Raw genomic sequence first — 15,587 nt, forward strand, 5'->3', positions numbered from 1 at the left:
TCCTGTGCCGGATTCGTAGCGACGCGACGGCTATATGCCACCACTGCGGGGCGGGGCGGGACTCCGCGCAACACACTCTGGAGCACTGTTCAGTGTTTGCGCGGGCCCGTCGCGCCCTGCGGTGCGAGTTGGGGGTGGATCTCTCGCTGGCGAGCGTGGTAAGGAATATGCTCGCCGGCGAGGATCAGTGGAGGGCGATGACCTCCTTCTGTGAGGAGGTCATCGCCTTGAAGGAGGAGGCGGAGCGGGGTCGGCAGAGAGCCCGCAGGAGACAGCGCCATCGGGGGAGGCCCAAGGTAGATGTAGTGGGGGGAGGCTCCGGCCTCCCCCAGGGGGACTGGATAGGGGGAGGGGCTTGCCCCTCTCCACCATCACAGATCGGCGGCTCCCAGTGGAGCCGCTGGGCCGTAGGTGGCCGGGGCTGGGGCCCCGGTCGTCATTGCACGCGGCCCGAGGAGTAGCCGGCGTCGGGTGTGACCCCCGGCGTCGGCGGAGATGGCACTAAGTGGGAGGGTCAAAGGTTAGATCCTCCCCCGAGATGGGGCACTATGTGCCATGGGTGGGGGGGCCCCGGTGTTGTTCGTTAGAGGTCCCGGGGCCCTTACCACAGCCCTGTGCAGGTCACCGTGGGGGTTTTAGCCGGTGAAAATCCGGCACTCCCCCCGGCCCCTCCGCAGGGGTGCTGGGGGCGTCTTTGGAAGATTTCCCCTACAAAAAAAAAAAAAAGGGTAGGGGGGTCCCGGTGTTGTTCGTTAGAGGTCCCGGTGCCCTCACCACAGCCCTGTGCAGGTCATGGTGGGGGTTTTAGCCGGTAAAAATCCGGCACTTCCCCTGGCCTCTCCCCAGGGGGGCTGGGGGCGTCTTTGGAAGATTTCTCCCACGAAAAAAACAAAAAAAAAACGGTTAGGTTCAGTTAGGGTGTCTTTTTCGAAGATTTCTCCTCGTTAAATAAGAAAAAAAAAAGTTAATGAATTTATATATTTTGGGGCATTTTAGTTTTTGACCTCTAGCGGGTCAAGGTCTCATATTTAAGACTTCCCACTCACACCGTTGTGTTCCTCTCGTCGAGGGCTTTCCAATGACTTATGAACCATCCGGATTTGCGTCCCACCTTTTGGTAAAGGTTAACCGCATAATTTTCTCCACTAGGTCTGGATCCCGTTGATCATGTCCGCCAGACGCGAGCAATACGCTGTGTCAGAAATACAATATTTTTTTATACACAAATGTTTTTACTAATATTTATTTGTTTTAAATTAATGTAGAATAAAACCAAAAACAAATTGCATCGAAAAAATCATTAAAAAAAAAAAAATTTCAACCTCCAAAGAGAGGTTTTGAACGCGCAACCTCCAGACTTCCAGTCCGTTAACTTACTCACTCACCTACAACGCCGCTGTTGTAAACCGCCACTCACAACTGAAAGACCAAATGCACAGAATTGTTTAAACTGCAATAACTCGAAAACAAAGTCCCATTCTATCAAAACCAATGAGGGTTTTAAAACACTCTATGTATACTACAACTTTTACCTACTGTCGATAAAATCGAATTGTCCTCACCTTCGCGGTTCCCTTGTAAGGCGTATTATCATGTTCCAGTTGCACCTGAGGACATAGCGAAAACGGCAGTCATAACGCCGTTCGGGTTATTTGAGTTTATGGTCATGCCGTTTGGTTTATGCAACGCCGCCCAGACTTTCCAGAGGCACATGGATTCTATACTTAGAGGTCTAGATTTTTGTCGTTGTTATATTGACGATATAATAGTTGCATCTTCGGACGTGGAAGAACATGAAAAACATTTGCGTGCCGTGTTCGCTAGGCTTAAGGATAATGGACTTAGAATTAATTTATCTAAATGTACGTTTGCACAGGATACGGTGCAATATTTAGGATATAATGTTAGTCATAAGGGAATTGCTCCGTTGGACGAACGGGTGCGAGCTATTAAGGAATATCCAAAGGCAAAAACAGTTAAAGAGCTCAGACGTTTTTTAGGTGTTGTCGGATTTTATCGCCGGTTTCTACCCCGAGCAGCAGAATGGTTAGCGCCTTTATATGGGCACCTCAAGGGAGCTAGGAAAAATGATAAGAAGCTGGTGGATTGGGACGATGATTCCGAGAAAGCTTTTTAAATGATGAAATTAAAAATAGCCGAAGCATCTCTATTACAACATCCCAAGGAAAATGCGCCATTGTTGCTACGCACAGATGCGTCGGATGTAGCTGTAGGAGCGGTCCTTGAACAATTCGATAATGGTAAGAGGGTGCCGCTCGGTTTTTTCTCTAGGAAATTAGAGAAGGCCCAGATCAACTACAGTGTGTACGACAGAGAGCTTTTAGCCATCTACAAGAGCCTTAGATTTTTCAGACATTTTGTAGAGGGCAGGAAAATGCATATTCAAACGGATCATAAGCCGTTGATATATGCATTTCAGCAAAAAGCTGACAAAGTTAGTCCGCGACAGATCAGGCAGCTAGATTATATTAGTCAATTTACTACTAAAATCGTTCATATAAACGGTAGAGAAAATACGGTAGCTGATGCTTTTTCTAGACTGCAAATCATAGAAATGCCTGTCATTATCTCGACAGATGAGTTAATGCAGGCACAGGCGGAAGACGAACAGCTAGCTAAAATAATAACAGAAAATTCCAACAGGTGGAACTTTGTGACGGTCCTGCGGTGGACCGGGGAGGAAGGGCGGCTCAGTCGTATGGTCAAGGTTCTTCTTGAATGAGTACTCGGTTCGTGTATGGGTGGTAACGTGTTTATTCAATACTATCTTACTGACTAGCGGTTTACAGGTGCTGCGGCGGAAATCTTAAATTCTTACAGGTAAAGATGATTGCGAGAACGCGGCGCGGTCTTAATCCTACGTGGGTCTTATACCTAGTCGCACGCGGCTTAAATCTACGGTTCACGGCGCGGATCTTAATACTATAAGCGCGGGTCTTAAGACTACGGTTCGCGGCTCGGGTCTTACGGTCTAGACGCGGTCGCGTGAACAAACGCTTCGCAGTTGGTATTGGACGGGATGGGGGTGTCGTAGGAGCGGTAGTGGCCGTAGTAGTGGTCCCCTCGGTTAAGTGGCAAACGCCGTCCCTCGGGCCTGGCCAGAGGACCTGTATCCCGTCTGCTAGTGGCTTCCGCCGGGGCAGAACGGAGGTCAGGGGTGCCAAAATGCAGGAATGCCAGATGGGCCTTCCGCGGGCGGAGGTTATCGACCTTTCTCGGGGCGGCCGGATTTCACCAAACCGTCCCGGAGCCGTGGAGGAAGCAGGAATACAAAAACAGGAGTCGGGCTCGATCTTATCGACAGTTGCGACGGTGCGGGTTCGGTACGCTTCGCTTTCGCTTCGATCTCGGTACGGAGCCGACTCGCCGTCTTGGGTCCGCGAGCCGCCTTATATTCGGTTAGGCGGCTTGGTCGCCTTGCGAGAGCGCCTCGCGGCTCGCGGCCCTCTATCGGTCGCGGCGCGAAGTTTCGCCGCACGCGGCCTACGGTGGTCTGTCGTATCCGTCACAACTTCCAGAAAATATTTTTGGACAGTTCAGAGAAATACCTGTACGGAGACATTGTAAAGAATAGTATCAGACCTTATGTGCCTTAAAATTTAAGAAAAAGAGTATTTAATAATGTACACAACCTATCGCATCCTAGTGGAAGAACAACTAGGAAGCTGGTAGGGAAAAGTTTTGTCTGGCCTTTTATGAATAGAGATATAGCCGAGTGGTCTCGCACTTGCATAGCGTGCCAACGAAGTAAGGTTCATCGCCACAATAAACCAGCTTCTGAAAAAATAGAGATACCACAGGGTCGATTCGAACACGTTTATATTGATATAGTGGGACCATTACCCATCGTTAACCATCATTGATAGGTTTTCCAGGTGGCCTGAGGCAGTACCACTTATAGATTGTACGACAAATCAAGTAGTTACAGCTTTGTATTCGAATTGGATCGCGCGGTTCGGAGCGCCAGCAACCATTACCTCAGATCAAGGTTCCCAGTTTGAAGCGCAATTATTTCAGGCGTTAACAAAATTGTTAGGTTGTAATAAAATTAGGACTACGACATATCACCCTCAATCGAATGGAATGATCGAAAGATGGCATCGATCATTAAAGGCAGCAATAATATGTCATCAAAACAAAAATTGGGTTGAAATACTTCCAACCGTGTTGCTGGGCCTCCGAACTAGCTTTAAGGAGGACATCAATGCATCTGCGGCGGAGATGTTATATGGTACTGCCATCAGACTACCTGGAGAATTTTTCGTCACCGTGGAGGAATCAACTGATCCACAGATATTTTTAGGAAAGTTCAGGCAACACATACGTCAGGTAAAACCTAGTTCAGTTGCGCACCATAATAAGCCGAAAATATTTGTTCAAAAAGCTTTAGACACGTGTACGCATGTTTTTGTTCGGGTTGACGCAGTTAAGAAACCCCTTGAGGCGCCGTATGAAGGTCCGTTTGAAATAATCGAGCGGGTCACTGAACACATTTATAAAATCAATTATAAGGGCAGAGAAGTCAATATTTCAGTTGAGAGATTGAAACCAGCTTTCTGTGAAGTCTCGAGAGAGGATTCGGTGATAGAAATACCGAAAACGTATTCGAAAAAAACAGTGAGATTATTTTATTTATTATTTATTTAAGTTTTCTTGGGCGTATCCCAAGATGGCGTATCAGGGGGAAAGCGCCCCCTATATTGCCAACTAATCTATAAAAGCGCGGTATAAATCAAAATATACAACAATATACAACTGAAAACGCATTGTACACCTTACACTTCCTCACATACGTCCAAATATGATTAAAACGCCGTACCACCCACTCACTTCGCACACTTATCCTACCTTCAATTATCCCCATTCCTCATCAGGTAAGAGAAGTGCCTTTGCTACAAGTAACTCTGACACACAAAAAACAGCGAAAAACTCGGTTTTTAATTTTTTTAACTATGGCGCACCTGACCAAAGATTCTCAAAAAAATTGAGAGTAATAGTATCGATAATATACACTTATAGAAAAAATATGAATCCAGATCCGCGACTCCTTCCATACAAAATCGCCATTTTTCAGCATTTTTTGAAGTTTTTGATTTTTCACGGCTTCAGTTTTCAATGTAAAAATCTGAAAAAATTCTGTAATATGTGCCTCACAAATATAAATGTCTCTGATTTTTTTTCAGAATTTTTGAATGTCATTAAATAGGAGAAATTGGCCCAAAACTACGCGATTACATTTTTACCCGTAACTGCCCTCCCAGATGAGATACAGGGTTGAAACTTGGCACAGACTGGTTTTTTTTTGATCGCCTATCGAATGGTTCATAGCAAGTCGCATTTGGTTTGGGGGCACTTTTGACCATCTTATTGTTAGCCGGCTATACCCTTTGTGCTGAATACCCTCTAAGAGGTCACGGTGGCGAACTGTTCGAGGTGACCATATAATTGCTGCGTGCTCAAGATTTGGTACAACAAGTGCTAGATAAAGACAGAGTAGTGTGTGTGGATTGGTGAAATGTTTACTGGGGCGTTTTAGAAAGCCAATCATGTTAGATGCAGTTGCCTACACCTTTACGAGGTGAGCTTCAAATGTTAATTCATTGTCTATAATGATACCCAAATCTCTGACTCTTGTGACGCATTTTAGTGTTTCGTTTGATAGTGTATAGTTATATAATATTATATTCTTGCTACGATTGAACTGAATTACACAGCATTTGTCTACGTTAAGAGTCATCAGGTAGTGTTCACACCATGTTTCAAGCCTAGTGATGTCTTCCTGGAGATCAAAAGCGTCGCGTACGGAGAGTATAGTCTTATATATTTTTAGATCGTCTGCATAGAGTAGAAAGTGGCAAGTACGGAAAACAAACCGAATGTCGTCAATGAATAGAAGGAAGAGAAGCGGACCAAGGTGTGATGCTTGAAGGACGCCAGAGGTGACAAGCACAGATTTAGATAGGTGACCTCGGAATTTGATACGTTGGTAACGCATGCATATGTAACTATGCAGCCAAGTGAGCAGAGTACCAGTTATCCCAAAGCTAGAAAGTTTATCTATAAATATGCAATGGTTTACTCTGTTAAATGCTTTTGCAAAATCTGTATATATTGCATCTACCTGAGTATGTGTTTCCAGAGCTCTAGATATATCGTTCATATAGCAGGCTAAATTAGAGACAGTTGAACGCCCTTTGATAAAACCGTGCTGATTGTATGATAGGTGATTAGTGATCATATCTGAGAGTTTCCTGGTGACTATCGCTTCAAAGATTTTAGATGCTATGTTCAACAGGGAAATAGGCCTATAGTTTGTTATGTTCGTTTTGTCTCCAGCTTTATAAATAGGCGTTACCAGACTAAGCTTCCATCTCTTCGGAAAAATGTGAGTCGCCATGAGTACTATCGGTGTAATTTGATTCAAAGTATGTCGCAAACATATCGGCTATTGCACAAGGATCACTCGACTCAGAACCGAGTAGTGACATGCTAGAAGGAAGAGATCCAGTGAGTCGATTTGAATTTACGTAAGACCAGAACGATTTTATATTGGTCTGGATGTTGCTCTCTATGTTACGCAGATATTTCTTATAACACTCTCTTGCAAGTGAGTTACATTTGGCCCTGAGTTTACAGAAATGAAGATAGTCGCTGAGTTGCATGTGCTTTTTAACCGACTTCGAAAAGGAGGAGGTTACTCAATTCGATCAGTATGTATTTTTTTTTTGTGTGTGTTCACCGATTACTCCGAGATGGATGGACCAATCGGAACGAAACCTTTTGCATCTTGTAGGGTATGTCTTCCGATTGGCCCCATTGAAAAAAAATTTTCCATTTTTTCATTGTTATTGCAAAATACAGGAAGTTTTTAATGTCAAGATTGGACGATTTCAATGACCTTTTAATATGTTGTCGGGGACATGATTCTGAACAACTTTTTCATTATGCATAATTAACGGAAAGTTTTAGTTTCCGAGATATTCGTGAAAAACTATTGTTACTACTACATTGAATTCTACGTATGCCTACGTGTCTCTACCGGTGTATGAGTCAGCATGCAGTCGCCGATTCTCTACTGTTTCTTAAGGCTGGTTCAGACACGGCTAGTAATTTAGTCGAGTGGGGAGTAGCTACTTACTACTAAACCGTTTAGTGCATAGAAAAGTGTCCGGACTAGTACAGTTGAGCTTTGAAAATCCAGAAGACAAGACATATCAGCGATAGAAATGAAGAGACAACGCCATCGTGCGGCACTAAATAGAGTCATCAACAAAATTGTTAAGGTAATAATTTATAATGATATTTAACCTTAAAATCATATTTAATCGGAGATACCGACGAAATTATTCACTGTTATCATTGTTTAGGTCATAGCAGAAGAGGTTGAAGAAGAAGCGACAAATGAACGCGTGTGGGTTAGACCCTGGATAAACCGAAGAGATACATTGGGAATGTCCAGTTCTCTTTTGAAAGAGTTGGCTGTGGAGGATAAAGCCGAATATTTTAATGCTCTTCGAATGAGCGAAGAGTCATTTAATGTATTATTACAAAAAGTCTGTGAAAAAATACAACGAAAGGACACGCATATTAGAAGTGCAATTCCCGCAGAAACAAAATTACAAACAGTTCTGTATTTCTTGGCAACGGGATGCAGTTTAAGGACGCTGCAACATCTTTTTAGACTTGGAAAGTCCACCATTTCCGAATTTATTCCGGAAGTGTGTCAAGCTGTTTCTGAGTCACTAAAAGATTTTATTAAGGTAAGAAAATAAATGCAATTGTTCATTATATGGATAAATATTTATTTCTCATAATTGCAAAATGTTCTTAATAATGCCGTGCTTATAATGTCGTTGGATATGGCTTGGACCTGGTTCGTCTGCCTCTGAGAGGCAATGTTCTCCAGTCGAGTTTGTGTTAAATAAGATTGTATTTGTTGTTGAGCTTTCAATGCTTGTTCGATTGGCATATTCTGTAGCTGTAAGCCAACATTCCTTCCGAATACCTGAAATTCGTTTTCTTCCACAGGCTCATTAACCACTTCTGTTATGCTTTTAAGCTCCTCCACAATATCTCGGATGTTTTCCTTCCTCTTTCGCTTTCTCGCAGGAGTTGCAGTTGCATCCTCCTGTGAAGTGCATGGCTCTGTATTTTCCAAAGTTCCTTCCACGCTTGTGATTGGTATCTGAAAAAGTCCCAGATATGAAACATGACATTTTTATTCTTCATTGCTAATTTAAATAAACACAACATTGCTAAACAAAACAATATAAAATAAACAGAAATGTGCAATAGCAAAACCAAACACAACCGAAAGCATTGCAAAAAATATAGATTATTGTGCTTTTCAGGTCCCAGATGAAAACGAATGGAAACACATTCAGGATGGATTTAGAAGAGAATGTAACTTCCCTGGATGTTGCGGAGCGATTGATGGGAAACATGTAGCCATTAAAGCACCTGCTGATTGCGGGAGTTTATACTATAACTACAAGCAGAGTAATAGTATTGTTTTGATGGCTGTAGTAGACCATAATTACTGCTTTAAATACATAGATATAGGATGCAATGGGAGGATTTCGGATGGAGGGGTGTTCCGTCACTGCAATATATACCAGGCATTAGAAAATGGCATGCTACCAACCAACCATTTTCTAGTTGGTGACAATGCGTTCCCAATGAAAGATTATTAACTGAAGCCTTTCCCTGATTGCCGCCTGACTATGAAGCAAAGGATATTCAATTATCGCTTGTCACGTGCAAGAAGAGTCGTAGAAAATGCATTTGGGATATTAGCAGCAAGATTTCGAATATTCGGAAAACCAATGCCATTTTCGCCAGATAAAGTAAGCATAATGGTCAAAACATGCTGTACTTTACACAACTGGTTGAGAGTAACTGCACCGCAGCACATACATTCGGTTGATGCTGAAAATTTCGAATCCGGTGCATTAATTGAAGGCAGTTGGAGGTCTTTGCAACCATCGCTTGGACTACTTCCATTGTGTAGGACGTTAGCGAACCATCCCACTCGGCGTGCACAGGATCTCCGTGAAAGACTCGCTGAATATTTTGTAGGAGAAGGGTCGGTCCCGTGGCAGTTAAGGATGATCATGTAAAAATCTGTTTCACATTTTATAATTTTGTAATTAGAATAAAAATACTTACCACATTACATTCGCTGCTTCTTACTACTTCCACATTAATATTTTTGAGAGTATCGTGCAGTATGGAAAACCACTTTAAATTTGGAGTGTAAAGATTGTCCACACTGCAACCTGATCTAAATACATTTCAACCTTTTCGGAGGCGGCGCAAAATTAAAAATACTCGAATATACGATGCTGCCAATAATGATTTGATAGGTTGTCGACGCCTGAATCTTCCTAGTAGAAGAAAAGTTTTTAATTTTGCGCCGCCTCCGAAAAGGTTGAAATGTATTTAGTATACTATTTAACGAGTAAATAGGTTTTATTAATAGCTGTTGGGTATTTGTATAAATGAAGTAGAAATTATTTCATACTTTTTAGTGCATTTCGAAGTCGGTTGTATTTTTTGTTAAAAATTATTTTATTATATAAGAAGTGGGCCGATTTCTTTACCTTTATAAGTCTGATTAGATCATTAGAGAACCATCGCGGATAGCTATCAGATCGGATACGTCTCTTAGGTACAAACATTTCTACTGCCTCAAAGACTTTTATATAAAAGAAATCCACCGCGTCGTTAACCGAAAGACCTCGAAGTGAGCTATCCCAGTCAATGTTGTTAAAGTACTATATCATACTGCCATAGTCAGCGTTCACATAATCAAACTTGAAGGTGTATGGCTGAGGAGGGGGCAGAGGGAGAGTTGGAAGGCATAAGGGGAGGATGTTAAGGGGAGGATGATCAGATCAAGAAGTAGGAGTGAGTTAACAGTAATGTGGAGAGAGACAGAAAGTAGGTTGGAAAAAACAAGGTCAAGGATGGAGTTATGACAGTTAGGAAAGGTGTTAAGTTGATGAAAGTTACAGGCCTCCAGCAACTCAACAGTGTCATTATAGATGGAAACGTTTCTACTATTGGAGGAATTATCTAAGTAAGGAGAGGAAAAGGACGAGGAAGCAAAGTGCCATTTAATAAACGGCATGTTAAAGTCACCGACAATAAGGAAGTTACATGGTGGAAAGGATGTGACGATGTTGTAAATAGAGTCGAAGTGATTGCGATAGATAGATGGAGGAGATGATGGTGGTATATACAATGTTGAGATAACGATAGGATTGGGAGAAAGAGAAATTTTGACAAAAAGGTGTTCAACTAGGTTGAAGGGTGAAGGCATACATACACAGGGAAGAGAGGAATGGACAGCAATGAGAACACCCCCTTCTCTACTGTGATCACTGGTGGTGTGGTTTTTATCCGAACGAAAGATTTCGTAGTTATCAAGGCCGAGCTCGGGCGTAAAGAAGCTGTCGTTTAGCCATGTTCCTGTAAAAATAATAATATCGTAAGAGGTCGGTGAAGTGGCTATAGATATTCGTAGTTCCTCAAGTTTAGTTCTCAGGCCCCTAACATTTTGAAAATAAAGAGACAGTTTTGAGAGAGCATTTAGTTTTTTGGCGCATTGTGACGCGCAGACGATGAAGAATTGTTTACGATACAAGGAACACCATGGATAAACGGATTGTCTTATTAGTCGCCCTGACTTTGTAGTGATTCTAATTTCTGTCTGAGTTGCCGCAAGTGATCGCGTTCAAGAGAAGTTTTGTCGTCCGTTACTTTGTACTGTTCTGATATTGTATGTCTATTAATTAATACCTGACGAGCCAAGTTGGAATCACTCAGAGTTACCCTCAATAACCTAGGCTTTGACCCCGGTTTACGAAGACGTACCACACGAATGTCGCCAGAATTTGGAGGTAGTATGTCGCGCAGGAGATCCTCGACGATGTGGGGCCCTCCGCGAGACCATGGACGATGATGTCTCCCCTTCTCAGCAATTTCCGATACATTGAATGTGGAATCCGCAAGGTTACTGGTTTGTTTCTGGGGTACGGGGACATTTTTCAGAGCTTGAACCCTTGTAGTAATTAAGTTCACTTCTGAGCGCAATGAATTTAGCTCTTCTTTGATGTGCAATATTTCTGTTTTAAGAGTGTTTTGAAGCTCCTGGATATCTTTACAGATTTCGCGCCGCACGTTTAGAAATTCCATGCGCATTAGATCCCTGATGTCATCGGCAGCACAAGTAGTGACATCGGTTGATGTCTGAGTTAATCGACTGGGAGAGTTACCAGGAGATGGCACCGCGGTAATTTTACATCTAAGCCCGCTCACAGGTGACCGGGTTGACCACTTGCGTTCTGCAGCCCTTGCATTTATCACTCATAGCGGCTTTTAATATAATGTGTAAGACAATAGGAAAATATTTCCGAAGCATACAAATGTTCACTGGTTCGATAACGTGTTTAGGAGTAACACTTAATTGTTGTTATTAATACACTAATGTTGAAATTATAGTCCCGGTTTGAGTCAATGTCCGGTTTTGATTGTAAGTCTACTAATCACAGTAGAGCAATTCAATAGAATTGGCTGAATTTGGGATTAAGTGATTAACTGAAGAGACACAATAGATATTTCTATAATGCAGCAAGGTGACATTACCGGCAAAAATGGACCTATTAAGGGGGTAGATATCTGCTACATGGTAATAATAAAATCATTAAAAGTGTCAGAACATTATACACACATTCCTTATGAACAAGTTCCATTAAACAGATTTCAAGAATTCCGATTTTCATTTTTTGACTTTCGTCCACGTTTTCGGCGATTCTCGCCACTGTGCGTCGCACATGAGCCTTCAAAGTTGATGATTTTGTGAAGTCAATTTCATCGGGCAAAGTTTATGTGAGGATTTCTAAAGCACTACACAGTTTACTTTATGAAACTATATTTATGCAAAGATAAAATGAATAATATAATTAAAGAAAAGAATACATAATTGAGAAAAAGTATATAAGACGTGCATACTGCACGTGGACATTCCGTGGACCAACTAACTTATTGTTAGATCGGTCGCAACGCCCAAGGGAAAGATTAACGAAGGGTGCGCACTCTTGCGATCGATTGACGCATATAGATCATTCTCTCACAGTTTAACATAATGCTGTTCATTATTTTTTAAGTATTATGTTCTTTCGCTAATATTGCCACTTTATATGATCCTTTTTGAATATAATTATGTAAGTTGCACAACAAAATGTTTATTTTTAACTGTGATATAGGACGAAATAGAAAGAATGGACATATTTAATGTTTACGTAAGGTAAAAGTTGTGTTCTACACGGATCTACACGTTCAAATTAGGCTTAAATTAAAACTGGAAGTTTCCTGAATAAGGCTCTGTAAAAATATCTTGCGGTAATTTGCGGTCTTCTGAGTTATTCACATTTTTGTGCACATGCGCACCCTATTAGCGTACATGACACCAGCAGTTTCAGTTGTTTCTTAAATATGTTGTCACTGTTGATGATCTGTACATATTGTTTTACATATTCTAGGCATTATCTTACAATTTTTTATCATTGCGGAGTATAAGTTAATTGTTGACAAGATTACTGCGAGATGTAATTCAATTTTTCGATAATGCTAATATCAACGAATCTGAAGAAGAAGAAGAAGAAGAAGAAGAAGAAGAAGAAGAAGAAGCAGAAGAAGATGATGGTGAGAAGAAGAAGTAGAAAAATAAGAAGAGGAAGAAGAAGAAGAGGAGGAAAAAGAAGCAGAAAAACAAGAAGAAGAAGTAGAAGAAGTAGAAGATGAACAGGAAAGTAACTTAGAATAATTTATGTATATAAGTATGTTTATCAGTAAATATTATCTATTTTGTATATATTAATGTATATATGTATCATATTGTGCATTTCTTTTCATTTTTTTAATATTACACGTATAAAAAAAGATGTGCCATTCTGATTAACAATTTAAATGTAACTTTCAAGTCACACTATATAAAAATAAAATATTTTTCATTAGAAAAGTATATTATTATCCTTCCGCAATTATAATATTGTAATTTATTTGATTAATTTACCGTCATCGACATCTTTGCAACTGTGAAGACTATGCGCATCGAAACTATTTTACTATACATTTTCAGCTCGAAAATGCAAACAAAGTTGTCCCCATACACTCGTATCGAATTTTTGATACTGCGTGTGATTGTATAAAATCGTTACATGGTTTCCGAAGTAGTTTATTAACTCTGTCGGTGGTCTCAGATTTCCAAAAGAATCGAAATATTTAACATGATTATCCTGGTTTACGTAAGCTACCCAGTGTGTACCAGGACCTTCCGATTTATCTAAATTCACGATACTGCATTCGTTTAAGAACAATTTAAATGGTAAATTTGTACGCATAAAAACACTTTTCTTCTTTGGCTAACAATATTCCAGCAACGCGCGCAGACAAAAGTATTTTCCAATCTGGTACGAATTCCTTTTGTGCTAATTCGAAGATCAAATGTGCATATGCACATCGTACGACTATCGTATAGGAAGTGAAATTTTTTCCTGGGATATTTGGGTTTATATAGGTACGGAGAGAAGTTGTAAATGATGCAATACATTATGATTTATTAAAATATAATTTGTAACATAATTCTGTGATTTATTAAAGTATAATTTGTAACATAATTCTATGATTTATTAAAGTATAATTTGTAACATAATTCAGTTTATTTTCTGTGTTAAGATGCTGTTGATGCAGCTGTTATTATTGCATGAATGCCTAAAGCTACTAATTCGCCATCGATGATTTAATTTCGATCGTAAATGTGGCTCTCTTTAATATACTGTACAACTTCCGCATACACTTTTACATCCCCGTATCCCCGAACTAATGTTACAGACTCTCTAAATTTTTACTCCACCGAATACAGTGTATCGTATAATGCATTATGCATTTCAATTATACAATCATTTAAAATTACCATTTTCTCAAACGTTTTTCTCATCGTACACATACATATATCTTTGTTGAACAATTTAAGAACTTTTTCGCCATATAGCACTCCAAATTCAACACTTACATCGTTAAAATTAATATTGTCGCGTGTATCTGTTGCATCTTCAAAGAAGCTGCGCACGTTGTCTGCTTCAGCTACAATCAGCGACCACGTTATTATGCTCAGCTCCAGGTTGTTGTTGCGGCTGTCCGATAATATGAGTTGGGGATAAAACTTGTTGCCGAGTATATTTATTCCAATTTCCAAATGCTTCGTACAAGAATCTGTCAACGGATATTTTCGACCCAAAATTTGGCATGATCGTTGAGGTTTGATTCTAGAACAAATAAACACCATGTAAGATATCTTTAGGGCATTCATAAGACATCTTTAGAATGTCTGTGAGGCATCTGTAGGATATCCGTACGACATTTTTAAGACATCCCGTTTTCAAACATAGGATGTTTGCGGGACGTATTTCAGACATTCGTAGGACTTTTCAGATGTTCGTAAGACATCTTCAATATCTGGAACAGATATCTTTAAGATGTTTTAACGATGTCTCTGTGCTTACTGGGTGGTTACTACACATTTTTTATTATAATTAATCAGACAAGAGTACTAGTTATTAAAATATATATTATGTAAATGTATTTTTATAAAGCACAAATATTTCAAGTAATTTTGCAAATAAATATTATCATAATAATAAAGCTGTATTATTCTAATTTCTCGCCTTTCTGTGAGTAGGAAAACAACCCCTTCCGCATATTTTTCTCTTCTATCTCAGTGTCGGCTTATCAATCGGTCCTCCAGCAGTCGATAAATTGTTGCGTAGCTTTCGCTGCTTTCCGATAGGTGGTGTCAGTGCACCTCTGTTTGTGGGGGCCGATGTCGAAGTCGGTAATGAAGAGAACGCCCTTTAAGAAGAAATTCTCAACGCCGCCTTTATCAAGCATTCTCGCTGATCATTTATTTTATATTAACAAATTCAAATAACTTTTCTGAATGTTCATTCTTTAAATATTCTTCAAACTGAAAAGACGTGTTAACTTTATTAATTTCAGTTTCAATAAATATTTATAATTTATATTTCAAAATGCAGACTGCATACTGTTTGTGGCATCCATCGTCAATGCCGATAAAGAAGAGATCTTCGATGTCCATAAAGAAGAGATTTTCAACTCCGCCTAAATTTGTCATTATCACTTATCATTTATTTTTATCAAACAAATTTGAATAACTTTCTTGTACTTTCATTCGTTCCTCGATCTTCAAACCGAGAAGTCTAATTAACATTTATAAAGATCAATTTCAATTTCAATAAATAATTTATATTAAGGGGGTATTACGATGACCAGAGCGCGCTGCATTGAACCTTCCTCTTTCGAATGAGCCCTCACCCAGCCTCAAATATTCTCATATAAGGAGGAAAAGCGAAAAATCCCGGGCCCCTTTTTAGGCCCATTTTTGCCGGTAAGGTCACCTCGCTGCATTACCCGTGTCTACCCCCTTAATTGTGGCCACCGATGAGATACAGTATCTCGTCGGTGTTGTGGCAGATTTGCGTTTC

At 40.4% G+C, this 15,587-nt stretch overlaps 3 protein-coding genes across 5 annotated transcripts; 2 read left to right on the forward strand and 1 right to left on the reverse strand.

Moving 5' to 3' along the window:
• Positions 1-4,104: 4,104 nt before the first annotated feature.
• Positions 4,105-4,668, forward strand: LOC123988532. Its single transcript, XM_046288974.1, has one exon. It carries the CDS (start codon positions 4,105-4,107, stop codon positions 4,666-4,668), a length of 564 nt encoding a protein of 187 aa, XP_046144930.1.
• A 2,489-nt stretch (positions 4,669-7,157) lies between these two features.
• LOC114882433 (putative nuclease HARBI1) lies at positions 7,158-9,196 on the forward strand. The gene is given in 3 exon segments (XM_029199322.2): positions 7,158-7,304; positions 7,389-7,781; positions 8,373-9,196. Coding segments are annotated over 3 exon segments (1,218 nt in total). The 5' UTR covers positions 7,158-7,247; the 3' UTR covers positions 9,141-9,196.
• Positions 9,091-12,029, reverse strand: LOC114880801. 3 transcript variants are annotated; one of them, XM_046288823.1, is made up of 2 exons: positions 10,900-12,029; positions 9,091-9,144 (listed from the first exon to the last, which is right to left on the reverse strand). In XM_046288823.1, exons 1-2 carry the CDS (start codon positions 11,224-11,226, stop codon positions 9,133-9,135), a joined length of 339 nt encoding a protein of 112 aa, XP_046144779.1. In that variant the 5' UTR covers positions 11,227-12,029; the 3' UTR covers positions 9,091-9,132. The 3 variants fall into 3 exon arrangements, with proteins under 3 accessions (XP_046144779.1, XP_046144778.1, XP_029053031.2); XM_046288822.1 differs by lacking the exon at positions 9,091-9,144 and adding an exon at positions 9,535-10,494; XM_029197198.2 differs by lacking the exon at positions 9,091-9,144 and adding an exon at positions 9,535-10,494 and having other exon boundaries at positions 10,825-12,029.
• Positions 12,030-15,587: the final 3,558 nt, after the last annotated feature.

Source organism: Osmia bicornis, chromosome 15 (assembly GCF_907164935.1).
Source record: "Osmia bicornis bicornis chromosome 15, iOsmBic2.1, whole genome shotgun sequence".
Lineage (NCBI taxonomy): Eukaryota > Metazoa > Arthropoda > Insecta > Hymenoptera > Megachilidae > Osmia > Osmia bicornis.